This window comes from Mobula hypostoma, chromosome 21, assembly GCF_963921235.1.
Source record: "Mobula hypostoma chromosome 21, sMobHyp1.1, whole genome shotgun sequence".
NCBI lineage: Eukaryota > Metazoa > Chordata > Chondrichthyes > Myliobatiformes > Myliobatidae > Mobula > Mobula hypostoma.
Window position 1 is genome coordinate 48,202,399 of NC_086117.1, and position 22,679 is coordinate 48,225,077.

Below are 22,679 nucleotides of genomic sequence, written 5' to 3' on the forward strand. Positions count from 1 at the left end.
CAGTGCAGGAAAATGGAGCTGGGTTCAAAATTCTACCACTACCTTACTGATAACGAGAAGCCAAATAGTCTATTCTACAGCTATTTATGTACATAGATTACAAGACTACAATGTGGATTTAAATGAAGACTTAACAAAACATATACAATTCTAATTTAACATACAACAAATTATTAAAAATTGATAATTCCTCTGAAAATTTTCAAAAAACTATATTACTGAAAGGTTGAGTATTGAAATATACTACATTTATCTCAGAATACATCAAACCAAAAAAAATTCAAAGCATCAAAAAAAAATTAAAGGTCACTCAAGAACATTCACAGTTCTATATCACTGTGACTAGGGCGGTGGGGGGGGGGGGTAGACTTTGAAACCGATTTCAGTGAAATAAAGAGCCTGCCATACCCGATACTTTTCCTTTCTGGTGAGCCGGCTGAGTTCCCGAAATTCCAGCTGAATGCTGGTCACCTCTGCAACAGTACTGTCGGAGGTCCAGCGAGGTGGATGGGCAGTTCCACGGCCAATATTCACGTCTGAGTATGGAACACTGGATGGGGTATTGAAGGCTGGCATTAGGCGATCTCCAAGTTCACTCTGTTAGTACAGGAGGCAAAAGCATTTTGTCCACATTATTGCTGAGCAAAAACAGTTTACAGCTGTCATTATTACCAAATTTTTAAGATTTAAATTTTTGGATTATTGTTCATTGAACTTTAAGAAATGGCATAATCAAGTTTAAAACTTTCTGGATTGGAAAATTAAAATGGATAAATGAATTGCATCATGTATAATGCAACAGCAGATAGGCAAGAGCAAAAAAATCACCAAAATAGCCAGTATAAATATAACAGTAAACAAAGTGTGACGGGAAAATAGGGCTGGTAAAGGCTGATCTTCACTGTGTATCGAATTTGAACTTTGGCTCTGCGATACTTGGGAATTCCAACCACCAATGAAACTCTTCCACAACATAGTACTTCTAGATTACATTGTTCTTCCTACATGTTAAAGAATGTTCCTCCTTCAGTCTATCACAAGACTAGCTGAGAGGGGGAACACAGTTGATAAATTCAAAGAAAATCAGTGAGTGTATACAAAAAAAATAGTAAATAAGATGGAAGTAAAAATACTGAAATCCAAGTTACTTCAATATCACTGGCTAAGTTGATGGGAGCAGTTGTAAAATTCATCTGATGGAAAACCTTCAGAGATGTGACATTTAGATATCATGGACTAAGCGTTGACACAATTATGCTGTGCAATCACAAGTCAGGTAGACATTTTCACTAACACAAACTATCTTGGGGAAACCTTTACTGAGATTGAAAAATGTAATAATTTTCATAAATTTATGGTACAAGTCAAATTATGTACCCTATCAAGAATAAAACATAAAAGTAAGTGACTAAAATTGAAAAATACTGGTTTTGATTATATATTAGTTGTTTGGCTCTAATGATCACAAAGATTAATTTTTAAGAGATAACCAGTGTTTGGACCCACAAGGACACAAAATTTTCCCCATCTCCTCAACATAGGCATTAAGTCTCAAACATTGGTAAAGTGTCACCACTGAAACTGAGCAGAAATAAAGCTCATCTATTGAGGATATTTAAAGTGAGGGGGGAAATTTCAAAGGAGACATGAAGGGCAAGTTGCGTTTTTAAACACAGAGTTGTGGATGCCTAGGATGGTCTGCCAGGGCTTGTAACAGAGGCAAGTGCACTGGTAAAGAAGTGTGATAGGAAAAAGGCTGTTAAAGGCCAGTTTATAATTGTCCATTGATAGAGCTGCTTAAGACTTTCTTAGATAGGGACATGATATACACAGAGAATGGTGGGAAATGGACATTGTGTAAGCACAAGCAACCAATTCAGTAAGGCATTTAGATCACAAAACAGTCAACACAGGATCAAGCCCTTCATCCCACAGTGCTGTGCCAAATTAATTACATTCGTAGCCAAATACCTCATGCCTACTTAATACCTATATATCTTTCCATTTCCAGCACATTCAAGTGCCTCATAACTTCTTTTCCTTCTTGAATAACAGAACAATATTAGCTATTCAGTAGTCCTCCAAGACCTTACTTGTGGCTAGAGAGAACATAAATATATTGGTCAGAGCCCCAACTATATCTCATCTCATACCTTTCAATAATCTGGGGTGTATCCCGTTCAGGCTTTGGGGCCTAATCAATGTCAATGTTCTTTGAGAAACACAACGCTACCTCGTTTCTCTCAAAATACCCTGGCAGATTTGCATTATCCATGTCCTTCTCCTTGGTAAATATTGATGCACAATACTTATTTAAGACCTTATCCACATCCTCTGCCTCCAAATACATGTTCCCTCCTTTATCCTTCACCCTCTGCTTAGCTAGCCTCTTGCTCTTATAGAATGTATAGAATGCCTTGGGATTCTCTTTATTCCTTCTTGCCAAGGACTTTTCATGGCTCCCCCTGCTGTTCCAATTCCCTTCTTGAGTTCTTTTTGGGTTCTTTATAATCCTCAAGGGCTCCACTGGATTTTTAGCTTTCTGAGCCTTACATATACTTACTTTTTTCTTCTTGACTAAATTCACCACTTCTCTCAATACCAAGGTTTCTTTACCTTGCATCCTTATGTACTCGTTACTAAAAGCCTGGGATGCCACCTTCAAGTATAGTGAAAGAACAGCTCTTGGAGAAGCCAGGGGAAACCTCATGTTAGGTATCAAGAAGGCTCAGGTTGCCTACACACAAAAAAAATCAGGAATACTTGTCCAATAACGATCCCTGGCATTACTAACTGCACAAGGAAAAACAGAGTCGACTACACCAGTGATGTCTCACTCCCTGACACTCTGAACAACTTTTATGCAGTTCAAGGCATGCAACACACCGGTCATGCCTGTCCATGTGAACAGCCACTGTCTGTAACAGCAGCAAACACGAGAAAGATTCTGCAGAGTCAACCCCATAAGGTGGCCAGGCCAAACAACATCCCAGGCTGAATATGTAAAGTCTGCACACAAGCGCTCTGACATCTTCACAACCATCCTCAACAGTTCATTCGTTCAGTCTGCTGTCTCCATATGCTTCATATCAGCCATCATTATCCCTGTACCAAAGAACTCTACAACTTCAGAACTAAATGATTACTGCCTGGTGGTACTGACACCAATCATAATTATCCCATCTACTGCTACCAACCTTATAGTTGATCTCCCATCCACTGCTACCAACCTTATAGTTCCAACACCTCGCACTTCCCGTTTCTACCTCCTACCCAAGATCCACAAACCTGCCTGTCCTGGCAGACCTATTGTCTCAGCTTGCTCCTGCCCCACCGAACTCATTTCTGCATACCTCGACACGGTTTTATCCCTTGTTCAATCCCTTCCTACCTATGTTCGTGACACTTCTCACGCTCTTAAACTTTTCGATGATTTTAAGTTCCCTGGCCCCCACCGCTTTATTTTCACCATGGATGTCCAGTCCCTATATACTTCCATCCCCCATCAGGAAGGTCTCAAAGCTCTCCGCTTCTTTTTGGATTCCAGACCTAATCAGTTCCCCTCTACCACCACTCTGCTCCGTCTAGCGGAATTAGTCCCTACTCTTAATAATTTCTCCTTTGGCTCCTCCCACTTCCTGCAAAGGTGTAGCTATGGGCACCTGTATGGGTCCTAGCTATGCCTGCCTTTTTGTTGGCTTTGTGGAACAAAATGTTCCGTACCTATTCTGGTATCTGCCCCCCACTTTTCCTTTGCTACATCGTCAACTGCATTGGCGCTGCTTCCTGCACGCATGCTGAGCTCGTTGACTTTATTAACTTTGCCTCCAACTTTCACTCTGCCCTCAAGTTTACCTGGTCCATTTCCGACACCTCCCTCCACTTTCTAGATCTTTCTGTCTCTGTCTCTGGAGACAGCTTATCCACTGATGTCTACTATAAGCCTACTGACTCTCACAGCTATCTGGACTATTCCTCTTCTCACCGTCTCTTGCAAAAACGCCATCCCCTTCTCGCAATTCCTCCGTCTCCGCCGCATCTGCTCTCAGGATGAGGCTTTTCATTCTAGGACGAGGGAGATGGCCTCCTTTTTTAAAGAAAGGGGCTTCCCTTCCTCCACTATCAACTCTGCTCTCAAACGCATCTCCCCCATTTCACGTACATCTGCTCTCACTCCATCCTCCTGCCACCCCACTAGGAATAGGGTTCCCCTGGTCCTCACCTACCACCCCACCAGCCTCCGGGTCCAACATATTATTCTCCGTAACTTCCGCCACTTCCAACGGGATCCCACCACTAAGCACATCTTTCCCTCCCCCCCCCCCGCTTTCCGCAGGGATCGCTCCCTACGCGACTCCCTTGTCCATTCATCCCCCCTGTCCCTCCCCACTGATCTCCCTCCTGGCACTTATCCTTGTAAGCGGAACAAGTGCTACACATGCCCTTACACTTCCTCCCTTACCACCATTCAGGGCCCCAAACAGTCCTTCCAGGTGAGGCGACACTTCACCTGTGAGTCGGCTAGGGTGATATACTGCATCCGGTGCTCCCGATGTGGCCTTCTATATATTGGCGAGACCCGACGCAGACTGGGAGACCTCTTTGCTGAACACCTACACTCTGTCCGCCAGAGAAAGCAGGATCTCCCAGTGGCCACACATTTTAATTCCACATCTCATTCCCATTCTGACATGTCTATCCACGGCCTCCTCTACTGTAAAGATGAAACCACACTCAGGTTGGAGGAACAACACCTTATATTCCGTCTGGGTAGCCTCCAACCTGATGGCATGATCATCGACTTCTCTAACTTCCGCTGATGCCCCACCTCCCCCTCATGCCCCATCTGTTAGTTATTTTTATACACACATTCTTTCTCTCAATCTCCTTTTTCTCCCTCTGTCCCTCTGACTATACCCCTTGCCCATCCTCTGTGATCCCCCCCACCCCCCCCGTCTTTCTTCCCGGACCTCCTGTTCCGTGATCCTCTCGTATCCCTTTTGCCAATCACCTGTCCAGCTCTTGGCTCCATCCCTCCCCCTCCTGTCTTCTCCTATCATTTTGGATCTCCCCCTCCCCCTCCCACTTTCAAATCTCTTACTAGCTCTTCCTTCAGTTAGTCCTGACGAAGGGTCTCGGCCTGAAATGTTGACTGTACCTCTTCCTAGAGATGCTGCCTGGCATGCTGCGTTCACCAGCAACTTTGATGTGGGTTGCTCCAATCATAATGAAGTGCTTTGAATGGCTGATAACGGCACATGTCAAATATGCCATTCCTGCCACATTGGTCACTCACCAATATGCTTATCGACATAAGAACCACTCTGCGACAGATGCCATAGCATCTGTCATGCACCTGGCCCTGACCCACCTAGGGAACAGGACACATGTCAGAACGCTGTTTCTGGATTTCAGTTCAGCATTCAACACTGTTGGATACTGACTGTGGATGATCAGCCATGATCACAGTGAATGGCGGTGCTGGCTCGAAGGGCCGAATGGCCTACTCCTGCACCTATTGTCTATTGTCTCATAGACCTTGTTGAACAAACTCCTACTCCTCGGTCTAAATACACCACCGTGTAACTAGGTGTTGGACTTCCTAACAGACCTCAGATAATCAGGATTCACAACCGCTCTTGCCTCCCATCATCCTCAACATGAGTGCTTCCCAAGGCTGTGTGCTAAACCCATTGTGTTTCACTCTGCTCACACATGGCTACATAGCCAAACATGCGAGCAATCACATCGTTAAGTTTGCTGATGTCAAAGCACTGGTAGGGCTCATTACCCATAATGATGAGACAGCTTACGGGGAGGAGGTGGAAGAGCTTGAAAAGCCTCTTCCTTAATGCCAACAAGACAAAGGAGATGGTTGTTAGCTGCAGGAGAACTCGCTCCACTCACACACCTCTTTACATCACTGGCAACAATGGAAACTATAAGCAGTCCCAAACTCTGGGACTACATTACACACACGGCCTCTCAAGTACCAAAACTACATCCTATACAGTCAAGAAAGCTCACCCACACCTCCGTGTTCTGAGGAGGATGCAGACAGCTGGATGTTGCACATCCATCATGATCATCAGGTGCCATGCCCAGTTTGAGCTTTGACTATCATGACCCACACACTCCTGTTTCGGGCCAAGTGGATCAATTCATTGGTATTCATTTCCAGTTCTCTGGCTGCTGTCTCCATCATCATTTGTCTTTGTCTTCCTCTTGCTTTCTTCCCTTCAATCTTTCCCATAATTACCCTGCATTCTAACTCCTCTTTCCTAAACACATGTCCAATAAAGTCACATTGCCTTTTCATGATCTCATACATTATTTCTCTTTTTGTGCTTGCTCTGCTCATATCCTCATTAGATATTCGTTCCATCTATGATATTCTTTGCATCCTCCTCAAAAACCACATCTCTGCCGCTTCAACTCGTTTCCTCATGTTATTGTCCAACATTCTGAGCCATATAACATAACTGGATAAACATAACATTTCAGTGCTCTGAGGCAGGTTGTCATGCCTAGTTTAGTGTTGGTCAGTGTGACGGGGTCCTGAATCACCCCTATGAACTGTGCTTTTGAAAAGAGAGAGAGAGAGAGGTACCCAACACAAACACCTTGTTAAAAAGAGAAAGAAAGAGAGAGAGAGAAAGAAAGAAAGAAAGAAAGAAAGAGAGAGAAGCGTGAAGACTGCTCACAGCATGTTTATACTTTCTCCAAGGATGCTGCCTGCTTGGAAATTCTTAGAGAGAAGGGAGGAGCTGTTTGAGAGACAGTTGGTATTCAGCACAGTGAGATAAATAGAAGGTCAGATGATAGACCTACAGACACATGGTTTTGGACACTGAATGAGATTTGTTGTGCCCCACAGAAAAGGTGGGTTTTTAAGGATCGATCAGGTGGATTGATCAGTGGCTCTCGCAGTATGAAAAGGGTGTGACCGGTGGGGAGTTATTTGTGTGGCCAACCCTTGCCTGGCTTGATAATTCCACCACAGAAGAACAGTCCCCTTTGTTGTGGTCACAGTCGGTAACTTCTAAAGGAATTCGGAGGACAACAGGAAGATCGACGGCATCCGCTCACTTGAAGACTTAAATCTCTCCCTCCCTCTTTCTCCATCACTACTCAACTCAATACCATGAACTGAACTGAACTTTACTCATCATTGTATTTACCCCTAGACTTGAAGATGCTTGGCTTTCATATATTTCCATACTTACTTATAATCATTGCTAACCTGTTTGATTTATCTGCATTTATATTACTGTATTGCATAGTTACTAATAAATACCATAAGTTAATAGCAATACTGGACTCCGAAGTGTTTTCCATTTCTGCGGGATCTTTAACCTGTCACGGGGTATGTGACAGTCAGTATACTCTTCATTCTCGTAAAGGTGTCTTTTGCCATCCCTATCCTTCTTTTGATGTCCATGTTGCACCTGCCATCTGATGTCATCCAGCTTCCCAAGTAGCAAAAGTTCTGTACTTGTTTTATGTCTTCCCCATTTATTCTCAACCTGCAGATAGGATTCCCCTTCTTTTTGGATATCACCATACATTCTGTCTTTTTGCAATTGATAGATAAACCCATTTTTGCACTTCTTCAACTATATCAATTAAGTTTTGTTGTTCTTCTTCTGTACTTGCAATTAACACAGTGTCATCCGCATATCTAAAATTATTGCTGTTTTCACTGCCAACTTTGATTCCCAAGATGTCTCTTATTTTTTATGTCCATACTCATGTCATTCTACAGATGTGCAGTAGAGAGCATCCTGACAAGCTGCATCAGTTCCATGTGGAAACTACACCGTGGCAGACAGGAAAGCTCTACAAAGGGTAGTCAAAACTGCTCAACACACCAGCCTATCCGCCATGAAAGACATATCGTATATACAAAAAAATGCTGGAACAGGGCAAGTAACATCATGAAGGATCCCACCCACTCTGCTCATAGACAGTTTGTCCCACTCCCATCAGGGAGGAGGCTATGTAGGACCACCAGATGCATAATCAATTACTTTTACCACAGTAAGGCTGATCAATACCTCCACCCACTAACTCCACCACTACTTTATTGTTTCCTGTCAGTCACCTTTACACTTATGTATAGGATAGGACATTAAGCAGTTCTGAACCTTGTCTTTTCTTCTTACTGAAACATACCTGTCCTATACTATGCACAGATAAGTCTTTAAACAGCTTCCAGGTCAGATGTGGACTTACCCAAAAACAGCTGTTCCCAATAAACTCCCTCTAATTCCTGTCCAATGCTCTGGTAATTTGTCCCGCTCTATTTTAATATTCTCCCGAATGATCCTTACTTATCCTCATCTATAGCCATCTTGAAGCTTAAGGAGTTGTGGACACTGTTCCTTGCTGTTGTTAACTACTCCTCCACTGAAAGGTCAGTCACTTGATCCGAGCTCATTAGCCAACACTAGATCTAGTATGGTCCCTTCTCTTATTTAATTACTAGTTTAATTAGTTCAGCATAACACTGTGGGCCAAAGGGCCTGTTCCTGTGCTATACTATTCACGCTCAATTATCGGCTACCAATGAGAGTCTGATTTTTTTAATCAAAATAAGAGTTAAAATAATGGTATTCCTTACAACTTTCCCTTCCCCCTCCCCACCTACAGGTAGCCACAGGCACCTCTTCCTTTTGACACTGCTCCAATGACAACCCATGTGTAGATTTACTCTTTTGAAGACTCTGTAGACTTACCAGTCTTGTGCCAAGTTCAGAAGAAATATTAAAAAGCCATTCCAGCTAACCTTGATATTGTTCCTCAACTGAATCCTTCCCTGTATAGAGCAAAACCATTTGGCTAGTACCATCAGTAAGGATTCTAAAGTAACCTCATTGTCCAAGAACAAAATCTGCTTCAAATATCCAGTCAATTTCCCCTTCCTGCATCAACCATTACATACTTCAACAAAGCTCAAACGAAGAAACCTTCCCAAATTCTACCACTGACCCCCAGTTACTAATTTAGATTGCTGATACTTCTTCAATGAAGACTGACAAGAAATCAACATGCCTGCAAGAACAAGAAGCAAAAACGGTAAAATTAGGGATCCTTGGAAATTGAAAATTGGAAAGTCTCTCACTGGGACGTCTGGAGAGTTAGGGAGGGCAACACTGATATTCTGGAGCATGTCCGTGTCAGGAAGGTAATGTTAAGAGATACTGCCACATATCAAGGTGGATAAATCCCCAGGACCTATCAAGGTGGATAAATCCCCAGGACCAGACATGATCTATCCCAGAAAGCTATAGAATGTAAGGGAGGAGACTGCTACATCACCAACAGAGACTTCTGCATTTTATATATAAAGTATACATAAAGGAAATTGAGACAATACACACAAAATGCTAGCGGAACTCAACAGGCCAGGCAGCATCTATAGAAAAAAAGTACAGTCAACATTTCAGCCCGAAATGTCAGCTGTACTTTCTATAGATTCTGCCTGGCCTGCTGAGTTCTTCCAGCATTTTGTGTGTGTCGCCTGGATTTTCAGCATCTGCAGATTTTCTCTTGTTTGTGAAAGGAAATTGAGGATTTGGTTAGAAAGGAAGACTAAGTATTAGGTGTAGGCATTTTGTAGCATCCTTTGAGATTACAGGGGATGTAGGAGAAAATTTGTAAACATTAGAAGGGCAAAAAGAGGCCATGAAGTAATCACAAAACTTTATGAAGTACGTTAGATACAACAGGGTACCTATGGAAGGAACAGGTCTGCTCAAGGACCAGAGGAGTAATTATGTATGGAGCTGGGTGTCCTGAATGAATGTCTCTCACTGGGACGTCTGGAGAGTTAGGGAGGGCAACACTGATATTCTGGAGCATGTCCGTGTCAGGAAGGTAATGTTAAGAGATACTGCCACATATCAAGGTGGATAAATCCCCAGGACCAGACATGATCTATCCCAGAAAGCTATAGAATGTAAGGGAGGAGACTGCTACATCACCAACAGAGACTTCTGCATTTTATATATAAAGTATACATAAAGTAATTTTCATTAGCCCCAGGTGAGGCTCCACAACACTGAAGGATATTTAATATCTTTTTTCTTCAAGAGTGTAGAAGTGATAAGCCAGGGAAATTCATGCCAGTGAGCCATACATAAAAATGAAGGAAATTATTGGAAAGAAATTCTCAGGGCAAAGACTGATTGGGAGGAGTCAACATGGTTTGAGCAGAGGAAATCCTATCACACAAATATGGTTGCATTTTGACAAACTAATTAAAGTTCATAAATGCAGGGCAATAGAAAAGTTTACAGGGACTTTAGCAAAGATTTTGACAAAGTCCCACATGCAAAGTTCTTCAATGTGAGAACACATGGGATCCAAGGTTAATTGATAATCTGGATCCAAAGTTGTCTTGGTGAGAGAAGACAGTGCAGGAGGGTCTTTGGCTGATGTACTGCACTGTAGAGATTGATGCTGGATCCTTTGTTGTTAGATATGAATAGACTTGGATGAGTATACAGGTGGCCTGATCAATATGTTTTCTGATGACATAATAGTTGGTGCAGTTGATAGTGAAAAAGGTTGTGAAAGGTTACAGAGGATCATTAATCATTTGGAGAGATGGGCAGAATGGTGGCAGATGGAATTTTACCCAGTCAAGTGCAAGATAATGCATTTTGGGATATTAAATACCAAAAGGACATATACTTCCAATATGGTCTCCTTCACGTTGGTGAGACTCGTTGTAAAATGGGGGACTGCTTCACTGAGCGCCTCCATTCCATCCACCAAAAGTGTAACTTCCCAGTGGCCAAACATTTTCATACCAATTCCCATTCCCATTCTGACGTGCCAGTCCATGGGTTTCTCTTGTGCCAAGGTGAGAACACCCTCAGGGTGGAGGAGCAACACCTTATATTCCATCCGGGTACCCTCTATCCTGATGGCATGAATATCAATAAAATAATTCCCTCCCCATCCCCCCTTCTATTCCCCACCCTGGCCTCTCACCCTTTCTCACCTGCCTATCACCTCCCCCTGGTCTCCTATGGTCCTCTCCTAACAAATTCCTTCCTCTCCAGCCCTTTACCTTTCCCACCCACATGGCTTCACCCATCACCTCCTTCCCCTTCCTCCACCTTTTTTATTCTGGCATCTTCCCCTTTCCTTTCCAGTCCTGAAGAAGGGTCTCGTCCCGAAAATTTAACCTTTTATTCATTTCTTTAGATGCTGCCTGAGCTGCTGAGTTCCCCAAGCATTTGGTGCGTGTTGGAATGGATTTCTAGCGTCTGCAGAATCTCTCATGTTTATGAGTTGCATGGAGAGATTGGATTGACTGTGTTTATTCTCACTGGAATACAGACATTATAGACATCTATATAAGTGAGGGGTATACACAGGCTAGGCACAATCTTTTTCGAAGACAGTCTAATATTTGAAGGCACAGATTTTAATTGAAAGGAGAGAAATTTATAGGAGATTTGAGGCATATTTCTTTACATAGAAAATGTTGGTCATCAAGAACACATCACCAAATAGGTGGTAAAGGTGGACATAATTACAACATTTAAGTAACATTTAGACAGGTGCCTGCTTAGGAAATAAGCAGAGTGATATAGCTCAACTTCAAGCAAATGGGATTAGCATAAATAGGCATAGAGATGGTGGACCAAAGGTTCCTGAGATGTACAGCTCTATAACCATTTCTCAGCATGACTAAAAGATTCTACTTTTCCTCCCTCAAGTAGCTAATTACAACCAACATCAGGCAGGGTAGGATCCAGCATGGTGGGGATAAGGACGTGGGTTACACACCAGCTTTTCCAGCTACACAGCACAAGCATCAGAGATGCTTCCACAGCTGTACAGTCACTGGCTTACTCATGCAAATCAGGGGCCTACCCTATGGTGAAATATAGTATACTGCTTCCACAAATAAACTCTTCTTGGGCTTCTAGCCGGGCACAAGTATCGATTATAGCCAACATTTCAATGATAATGTTTGCCATCGAATCAGTTATAATCAACACTTGTACCTGGCTGGAAGCCCAAGAAGAGTTTATTTGTCATATACGCCAGGAAAGTACTGGATCCTTTTTCTGCTTCCACAATTTTAACACATATTTACTAAATTAGGAACTGCACAGCAGCAGATAATAACTATTCTGTACTAGTTGTTTTAATGTCAAACACAAGTATATGAATGCCTGATAATGAGCTGATTTAAAGAGAAGAAAAAATCCTTACTGCTTTATCCAGGAAAACCTGATCTCCAGTTAGATTGTAAACACTGAGTAATCCACCGAGAATACGAATTGTTGTCTCAAACAAATTCACATCCACGCTTTTACCAAGGTTCAATTCGTTTATCACCCAATTCTTGGCTTCTTCAAATTCTAAAAATCACAAAATAATTATGTACAGACCTGATTCTGAAAAAGGAAAAATGAAATGATGAGAAATATCAAATTTGAAAACAATTTGACATTTGGTACAGGGCAATTTTCTTAAATTCAAGTACTATTTAACATTTAAAAATAATGAACAGTGACCAGAGGTCAGGAGGAACAGAACAGGTGAATCACACAGGTTGGCGAATGTGCATTAAAAAGCAGTGCTTCGTGGCAATTTTGGCGTTTGAACAACAGCTAATAAGAGATCAGGATTCATTAGCAAAGACAAATAAAAATAAGGCAGGGACAAGCGCAGTGGCCAATATTGGAGTAGACAGTGTTAGAGTGGGGATTTGAGTCTTTAGCTTTACGAGGCCTTGGCAAGGACAGGCTTGAGTGAGAGAAGGTGAAAAACTGTCGGTAGATATTTACTTCAGTTTATTTATTGTTTCCTTCTTTATAATTGCACAGTTAGAGCAGTAGGGAAGCCAGGCAGGACAGCTGAATGGTCCTCTCGCAGGATGTGGGATGATATGAAAACCTCCAGTGTCCTTGACGACATCACCTCCGAGAAGTGCATCCAGTTGCAGCTTCTAACACTCCGCGTTAAGGAGCTGGAGCTGGAACTGGATGAACTCCAGATCATTCTGAAGGGGTGATAGACAGTACATATAGGTTGGTAATTACACCCAAGGTGCAGGACACAGGAAAATGGGTGACAGTCAGATAGGGAGAAAGAGATTACACAGCCAATGCAGAGTACCCTCGTGGCCATCCTCCTCAACAACGGGTATACCACTTTGGATACTGTTAGGAGGGACAAGCAGAGGAAAGTCGGTGGGGGGGGGGGAAGAAGAGGCAAGTTGTGGTGACATGGGATTTGTTAATTAGGGGAAGAGAAAAAGAGATTCTGTGGACGAGAACGAGATTGCTGGATGAAATGTTGCCTTCTGGGTGCCAGATTCCAGGACATTTTGGATTGGTTCCTAAGCATTCTTAAGTGGGAGGGTGAGCAGCCAGAGGCTGTGGTCCATGTAGGTACCAATGACATGGGTAGGAAGAGTGATGAGGTTCTTTAAAGTGAGTTCAGGGACTTAGGTGCTAAGTTAAAAGGGTAGGAATTCCAGGGATGTGATCTCAGAATTGCTAGTGAGGCTAGAAATAGAAAGATCATACAGTTTAGCATATGGATAAGGAGTTGGTGTAGGAGGGAGGGCATCATATTTTTTGGATCATTGGGCTCTCTTCCATGGGACCTGTACAGAAGAGATGGTTTCCATCTGAACTGGAGAGGGACAAATATCCTAGTGGGAAAGTTTGTTAAGGCTGCACAGAGGAGTTTAAACTAGAGTTGCTATGGGATGGGAACCAGAGTGCCAGAAGATAGTGGAGAGGTTGTGGAGATCACAGACAAAGTCAGGAATCAAAAGATTGAGCACGGTGCAACTAATTTCTTGAGCTGCAAATATTTCAATGCAAGTACTATGTCAGAAAGGCAGATGAGCTCAGGGCATGGGTCAACTCATGGATTATGATATTATAGCCACTAGTGGGACCTGGTTGCAAGAGGGGCAGGACTGGCAGATCAATATTCCAGGATTCCATAGTTTTAGACATGACAGAGCGGGCAGGATTAAAAGAGGAGGTGTGATGTTACTAGTCAGGGAAAATGACATGGCAATGCTCAGTCAGGACATACTGGAGAACTCTTCTAGTTATGGGTGGAACTAAGGAATAAGAAAGGTATAACCATGTTAATGGGGCTATATTACAGACCACCCAACAGTCTGAGGGATTTAGAAGGACAAATTTGTAGAGAGATTGCAACTGTTGCAAGAAACAAGGCTGTAAAAGAAAGTGATTTTAACTTTCCACATACTAACTGGTACTCCCATACTATAAAAGGACTAGATGGGATAGAGTTTGTCGAATGTGTTCAGGAAAGTTTCTGTCATCATTAGACAGAAGTCCCAACATGAGAGTGTACAACACTTGTTCTCTTGTCAGGAAATGAGATAGGGCAGGTGACAGAAGTTTGTGTAGAGGAATACTTTGCATCTCGTGATTACAATGCCATTAGTTTCAAGGTAATTATGGAAAAGAATAGGTCTGGTCCTCAGTTTGAGATTTGAAATTGGAGAAAGACCAATTTTGATGGTATCAGAAAATATCTGGCAAGCATGGATTGGGACAGGCTATTTTATGGTAGAGGTGTACTTGGGAAGTGGAAGGCCTTCAAAAGTGAAATTTTGCGAGTGCAAAGCCTGTCAGAATAAAATGCAAGGACAACAGGTTCAGGGAACCTTGGTTTTTGTGAGATATTGAGGCCTTGGTTAGGTAAAAAAAAGGGTGCATCGCAGATATAGGCAGGTAGAACAAATGAGGTTCTTATGGAGTATATAAAATGTAACAAGAACGCTTAGGAAAGAAATCAGGAGGGCTAAAAGGCATCAGGTTGCTCTAGCAGACAAGGTGAAGTAGAATCCTAAGAGCTTCTACAGATACATTAAGAGCAAAAGGAGTGTAAGAGACAAAATTGGTCCTCTGAGAGATCAGAATGGTAATCTCTGTGTGGAGCCAAAAGGAGATGGGGAGATGTAAAATGGATTTTTTTGCATCTGTATTTACTTGGGAGATGGACATTGCATCTGCAGAAGTGAAGTAAAGTAGCAGCAAGGTCATGGACCCTATACAGATTACAGAGGAGGAGCTGTTTGCTGTCCTGAGGCAAAACAAGCAGGAAAATATAGGCAGGTAAGCCTCACACCAGATATATGAGTATTTGGATAGATAGGGACTGATTAGAGATAGTCAGCATGGCTTTATGCATGACTAGCCAATCCTAAGAATTTTAGCAAGGAAGTTGCCAAGAAAAGTTAATGAAGGAAAAGCAGTGGATGTTGTCTACATGGACTTCAGCAAGGCATTTGACAAGGTCCAGCGTGGGAGACTGATCAAGAAGGTTCAGTCACTTGGCATTCAAGATGAGGTAGTAAACTGGATTTAACATTGGCTTTGTGGGAGAAGCCAGAGAGTGGTAGTAGATGGTTGCGTCTCTGACTGGAGACCTGTGACTAGTGGAGTACCCCAGGGATTGGTGCTGGATCTGATGTTGTTTATCATCTATATCAACGATCTGGATGATAATGTGGTTAACAGGATCAGCAAATTTACAGATGACACCAAGATTGGGGGTGCAGTGGACAACAAGGATGACTATCAGAGCTTGCAGCGGGATCTGGAGCAGCTGGAAAACTGGGCTGAAAAAGAACAAACGGAATTTAACGTAGAGAAGTGCAAGGTGTTGCACTTTGGGAGGACCACCAGGTAGGCCTTGAACAATGAACGGTAGGGCACTGAGGAGTGTGGTAGAACAAAGGAATCTGGGAATACAGGTCCAAAATTCATTGAAAGTGGTGTCACAGGTAGATAGCTTTTGGCACGTTGGTCTTCGTTAATCAAAATATTGAGTGCAGGAGTTGGGATGTTAAGTTGAAGTTGTATAAGATGTCGGTGAGACCTAATTTAGAGTGTTGCGTGCAGTTTTGGTCACCTACCTACAGGAAAGATGCAAATAAGATTGAAAGAGTACACAGAAAATTTACAAGGATATTCCTGGGTCTGGAGGACCTGAGTTATAAGGAAAGGTTGAATAGATTAGGACCTTATTCCCTAGAATATAGAAGATTGAAGGGATATTTGATAGTGATATACAAAATTATGAGGGGTATAGATAGGGTAAATGCAAGCAGGCTTTTTCCACTTAGGTTGGGTGAGACTACACCTAGAGGTCATGGTTTAAAGGTGAAAGGTGAAAGGTTTAAGGGGAACGTGAGAGGAAGCTTCTTCATTCAGAGGATGGCAAGAGTGTGGAACCAGCTGCCAGCACAAGTGGTGGATATGATTTTGATTTCAATGTTTCAGAGAAGTTTGGATAGGAGAGGTATGGAGAGCTATGGTCCTGGTGCAGGTCGATGGGACTAGGCAGTTTAAATGGCTTAGCATGGACTAGATGGGCACAAGGGCCTGTTTCTGTGTAGTTTTCATTGACTCTAAATGTGAAACACATCCTCTCATCGAAATCACAAATGTCTTAAAGATCATTTGATATCAATTAGTATCAACATCATTTTCCAACTACAGAAAACAAAAGTACCCTGCTATCTAAAAGAACTAGTATCTGCAATCTCCATCTTACACCAAAGGAAAATGGCACCTAGGTTACACAATTCACGGATCTCACCTTGTTTTAAGCCTAAAATCCACATTGTGTCCAGGGCATCAATGAGTGTCAATCCCAAGCCAAACCATTCACTGTAAGACTTAGAAATCGGCTTCAGTTCATCGTGTCCCCAGGCGTACTGTTTGTATCCCTTCCACGCATGCTGGAATGCTTCTATCACTGCCTTCTGCTGTTCATTTATAGTGGCTACATGCAAACAGAACAAAATGAGGCTGTTACAGCTACTTTCAATGTTAACATTCAGATTACTTATAGAAGTTTCAAAATGTAATAAAAAATACTAAGAACTCCTAAAAAAGCTGTGTTTCAAAATGGGTAGTTTATTTTCTCTCCTGACCTAATTCTTCTTGTTCCAGAGTTCTACTTCTGCTAGTAATTTTCCAGTACCTCAAGTTCAAGGTCAGAGCGCTCTAACATGTTTTCCAGATGACCACATTCAAACTTTTTCCCAGCTAGGTAACCAAACAATCAGAAAACAAGAGCTGATTACTTTTATTCTCTCTCACATTTTCTGCTTATGTGAGAAAAGGGTGAGGAACAGAACACTTAACTGTCAGAAAAACACCTTTATTAACATCAAGGGAAATCATTCCAACTGGGAAGAAAAATGACGATGAAGGGTCTCGGCCCGAAACATTTCCATGGATGCTGCTTAACTGGTTGAGTTCCTCCAGCATCTTGTGTGTGTTGCTCTGGATTTCCGGCATCTGCAGAATTTCTTGTATTTAGAAAAATGAAGTAATTTATGTACTCCAAATTCAAATGGTTAAAGGATCTGACAGCTTTTGATGGATTGAAACACTCAACATGTTCAAACAATACAAACACATACAGTATTAAATAACGTGCGGTCTGGTTCAGAGCAGAACCAGAGACAGAAGGCTCTGACATCAGGTTAACTTTAGCTTGAATACATTATTTAAACAGGCAAGTCACTGCTTTACTGCAGTGCACTTTCAGGAGAAATGATGAAACGTTTATCCTCTCTGCAGACTGACGATGTTTGAAATGGAAGTAAACAGCTTTTCAGCCGAAAAGAACAAGTAGAGAATTTGGAATCATGTATTAACTGTGTGGGTTCAAACTTGTAAAATAAAGAATTTGGACTAAGTCAGCATTTTTCATTGTGAGGAAATCGATATAGGAAATAAAAGTACAAAATTAAAGCAACAAAAAAATTTGAATAATCTGATTATGTGATCTGAAGGAACAGCCTCCTTCCTTACAGATCCACCTACTAGAGCATTACTTTTTTTTTTACTAAGGGTGGGGCATTGGAGGTTGAGGATAAAATGGAAGCACAGTCTAAAGACCTTTCCTGATCACCTCAGCTCTTCTCAATCTTGGTGGGATTATTTAAAAAGGTGCATGGTGCAACATTTCAAAGCTACCAGACATTTGGTTGGTGGTGTGAACTTAATACTAGGTTTTGAGGAACTGGTCTTAACAAACCCAAGTAATTAAAATATCAATGAGCTGAAAAGCAGTTGTAATGAATTTTCATTTAACTTGAATGCCAAAATGTACACTGATATGGCCATATACAACAAAAATAGCCCATGAAAGGGGATGAGAGGTGACCTGATAGAGGTGTACAAGATGATGAGAGGCATTGATTGTGTGGACAGCCAGAGGCTTTTCCCCAGGGCTGAAATAGTTAACATGAGAGGGCATAGTTTTAAGGTGCTTAGAAGTAGGTATAAGGGGGATGTCAGAGTTTTTCCACAGAGTGGTGGGTGCGTGGAATGCACTGCCAGCGAAGGTGGTAAAGGCAGATACAATAGGGTCTTTTAAGAGACTCGTATTAGATAGGTACATGGAGCTTAAAAAAATGAGGGCTATGCGGTAGGGAAATTCTAGGCAGCTTCTAGAGTAGGTTACATAGTCAGCACAACATTGTGGGCTGAACAGCCTGTATTGTGCTGTAGATTTCTATGTTCTATGAAAATACCTATTTTAAAATAAATTCCATGTCCCCAATGCTATGCAGGCCTTTGTTGATTTCCCATCATCTTCACCTCTTATTTTTGACCAAATTAAATGAGAAAAAATAAATCATGAAAATATCAAATGGGTGAACTGAGTGCATCCATTATAAACAGTATAATGAGTACACTCATTTGACCTGTGACACTCCCAACAGTCCGATACCATGGGGAAGGAATATTATAATGCACAGACAATAAAAGCAAGGTGAGGTGATGCTTTGTGGGAGGTTAAATGCAAGAGGAAAGTTCACTGTAAACGACAGGATCCTAAGGAGCACTGACATACAGAGGAGATTTTGGGTACAACCTCATGGCTCCCTGAAAGCGAGAGATAAGTAGATAAGGTAGTAAAGAAAGAATATAGCATTCTTGTCTTCACTAGAGAGAGCACTGAAATAGGAAGTCACTGCAGCTATATAAAACCTTGGTTAAGCCACGTTTGGAGTACCTTGTGCGGAATGGTCACCACACCACAGGAAGAAGTGGAGGCTATGGAGAGAGTGCAGGGAAGGTTCACTAGGTGTTGCATTAACTACAAGGAGAGGTTGTATAAACTTGGATTGTTTTTTCAGGAGGACCAAAGGCTGAGGGAAGACCTTAGAAATATATAAGTTATGAGAGGCATTGATAGGGTAGATAGATCCCCCCCCGCCCCCAAGTACTAGAAACCACAGCTTTAAGGTGAGTGAGGAAAGTTTAAAGGAAACGTGTAAAGATTTTACTTTACACACAGAGTGGTAGGTGGCTGGAATACGGTACAGGGGAAGAGGTGAAAGCAGATATGATAGCAACATTTACAAGACATCTTGATGGACACATGAACTGGCAGGGAATGGAGGGATATAATCCATGTGCAGATGGAACTAGTTTACATTGGGACCATGGTTGGTGCAGCCATAAGGGAATGGGGATGGCCTGTTCTTGTGCTGCACTGTCTATGATGAAACGTACAGTGATTACCACAGAAAATGTTACTTTTTACAAAAAAAATCTTGAAAGGCAAACATTTCCTTTAGCCACATCTAGAAGGCTGTTGAGTCGTTCTCAAGCTACTGTGCAAAACTAAATGCACGCCTCACATTGGAAAACTGCTTCCTTTCTAATGTCATTAACAGTAGGACTCCACGATGATAAAGCCATCCAAAGAAATAACGGTAAAGAGTGCATGTAACTTCCTAAGATGAAGCTTTCCTCCAGGTTCTGAAACCACCCTGTCTGAAATCCATTCATAAGAATTTGTAATGACGTCAAAGCAAAAACTTAAATGCTATACACTGACCTGCCTTGTTTCAATTCCCCAGTCTGCTGCTACTCCTTAAACTGCACAATATAGTTATAACAGTGTGAAAAGACTAAGACGAGTACACCTCACATGGATGTGCTACCTGCTTCTTTGCCATTCACTTTATCATGGGCCATTGGTTTCTCCTTTTGCTTTGAATTGGGTAAAGCTGCAGTAACCCATTCAGGTGCGATCTCCATCCCACGCCAGCTGCAAATACAAACACCACTATGGTAACTATTTTCATGAAACACGTGAGCCAGGAATTAAACAGAGTGAAGAAGGTCAAATATTAGCACTTCTATTAAATCCTCAAACTACTGTTGCTCATTTATTCACAATCATTCCCACTGTGTTTTAGAAGAGTTCATTCATTTTTTGCTATTTTGGGGCAGTTTTAAAGGTTAAACTAAAAAAAATACACAGTTTTGCAGTAAGGATCTAGTGACCTGGAGATCAGAGGATTAACTATCTTAGTAAGGTAATAAGGATCTTGTTACAGCGTATCCTGTTCTATGTGGGGAATTCAGTTAACACAGGTGCAGATTTTAAACTGCAAAACCGTCAACATTCACCTTCATTAAACATGAAAATAACAGCAGCTGTTGTGGATCACACTGTACAGTTAAACATTGAAACTTCAGGGACATGCTGCTACTCCACAGGGTGTACGGTGGTGTGTACCGTTCAACTAGGTCTTCTAAATAGACAGTAACAAATTGTAAGCGTGTTTATTACTTGCAAGGGAAGACCACCTCTGTACGTTAAATCGTCGGTAGGTAGCTTCAATCTTACAGTTCAAAACAGGTCATTTTATACGTTTATAGAGTCCAGTAATTCATCAACTTCATGTCTTTGAGGTCATTCTATCCCTTAAATGCATTCCTATCTTATCTTGCATTCGTCTTAAATGAGCCCATTTGTCTTTAAGGCTTCTCTCTCACAACTTCCCACCCTCCCACCCAACAGCTGCATCCTGTTTTTCTGCTTTTGGTCATGTAATGTCAAAACACTTCCTGCTCGAAATCACATACTCTTGCAAGCTTCTTATCCAACTATATCAGCAAATTAGCAAAGCAATCTGGGATTATACAGGTTCCATTTTGTCACATTACAATTTACAAAAGTTATAAATTCATAAATACTTCAGGGCTAAATATATTTCACAACTGTTTGTCAAGCTTCACCAGCATACTCTCCAGAAAATAAGTATTGTCTCAAGAACCATTTTCAACGTAAATAAAAGGGAAAAAAATAAACCACCACAAATGTTAACTTTGTCACCTGTGGCATAAATAAGCTCTCAATAACTTACCATCCCATAATTTCTGTTCAATAAATTCAAATTCAGTGAAGGAAAATTATAATGCCTCAATTGTTTAAAAGTTGTATACTTCCTAAAATACTAGTTTTTGTTTTGAAAACATTAATGTTATTTCAACATCTTCCCTAATATTTTATGCCTGCTACAATCTTTATTTTGCTGCTTGTGTTTATAATCACTGGCTACTCTCACTTGCTTGATAAAAGGCTATAGTGAGAGGGCAGGAGTACCAACAAACGAAGGCATAGATTTCAGGTGAGAGGTAGAAGATTTGAAGAGGATTTGAGTTTTTCTTTATCTTATACAGAAAGTAGTTAATATCTGGCATTCACTGCCAGAGGAGATGGTGAAGTCAGCTACAACCACTATGTTTAAGAAAGACAAAGCAGAGAAGAATATGGACTTAATGTAGGCAAGTGTAGAACGTGCAGATGGACAGAAATGTCAGCATGGACAGCATTGTACAACACTGTACAATCCATTTCTGTGTTGTGTAGCTCTATAATCTAGGATGTGTTTCTGTCTGCTTCAGGAGATAGTTACTTACTACTAAGAACCTACAAAAGAAAGGTGGGTTGGCCAGAGGAGAATGACACTGGGGAACTTGCTCCAGCAAAAACTACTGAGACCTGAGACCACTATCAACCGTCATCGCAAGGCATGAGAAAACTATCACCTATATTACCTCTCCAAAATCCTTCAACTTCAACTCCAACTCCAAACTTCCAAAGCAGAGTATATTCCAAGCTCTGCCATTGAAAGGGATTACCAGGTACAGAGAGGAAAAGGTGGGCTCAAAGCCTTTACAGAGGAATACAACATTCTTACGAACTCCAGGTAAATGCTAGGGTGTTGTTCAGACCCTTTAGGTCATGTATGGGAAACACAGAGGCTCAGCTTACAAAGTACCCATCCACCACACGCACTTGTTCCACCTATGGAAGAATCTGCAGACCCCACAGTATATACAGTGCCTATAAAAAGTATTCACAACCGCCCCCCCCACTTGGAAGTTTTCATGTCTTGTAGTTTTACAACACTGAAGTACAACAATTAATTTGCCTTTTTATTTACACTGATCAACAGAAAAAAAACTCCCATGTCAAAGTGAAAACACATCTATACAAAGTGATCTAAACTAATTACAAATATAAAGTGCAAAATAATTGATTACGTTAAGTATTCATCCCCTTTAATACGACACACTAAATAATCAATGCTGCAGCCAATTGGTTTTATAAGTCACATAATTAGTTAAATGGAGATCACCTGTGTGCAGTCAAGGTGTTTCAATTAATTGTAATAAAAATACAACTGGGTCTGTAAAGTCCAATTGCTGGTGAGTCAGCATCCTGGCAAAAACTACACTATGAAGACAAAAGAACATTCCAAGCAGCTCCGTGAAAAGGTTATTGAAAAGCACAAGTCAGAAGATGGATACAAAAAAATTTCCAAAGGT

At 41.5% G+C, this 22,679-nt stretch overlaps 1 protein-coding gene across 5 annotated transcripts in view; it reads right to left on the minus strand.

Moving 5' to 3' along the window:
* LOC134359996 (endoplasmic reticulum mannosyl-oligosaccharide 1,2-alpha-mannosidase-like) overlaps nt 1-22,679 on the minus strand; it is a 97,318-nt gene that overhangs the window by 35,301 nt on the left and 39,338 nt on the right. For all 5 annotated transcript variants that reach the window (XM_063073958.1, XM_063073957.1, XM_063073955.1 and 2 more), the window contains 4 exons: nt 20,000-20,106; nt 16,627-16,812; nt 12,238-12,386; nt 409-597 (listed from right to left, as the gene is read on the minus strand). In XM_063073958.1, coding sequence (XP_062930028.1) covers nt 409-597; nt 12,238-12,386; nt 16,627-16,812; nt 20,000-20,106 — 631 coding nt within the window. The remainder of the gene's footprint in view (nt 1-408; nt 598-12,237; nt 12,387-16,626; nt 16,813-19,999; nt 20,107-22,679) is intronic.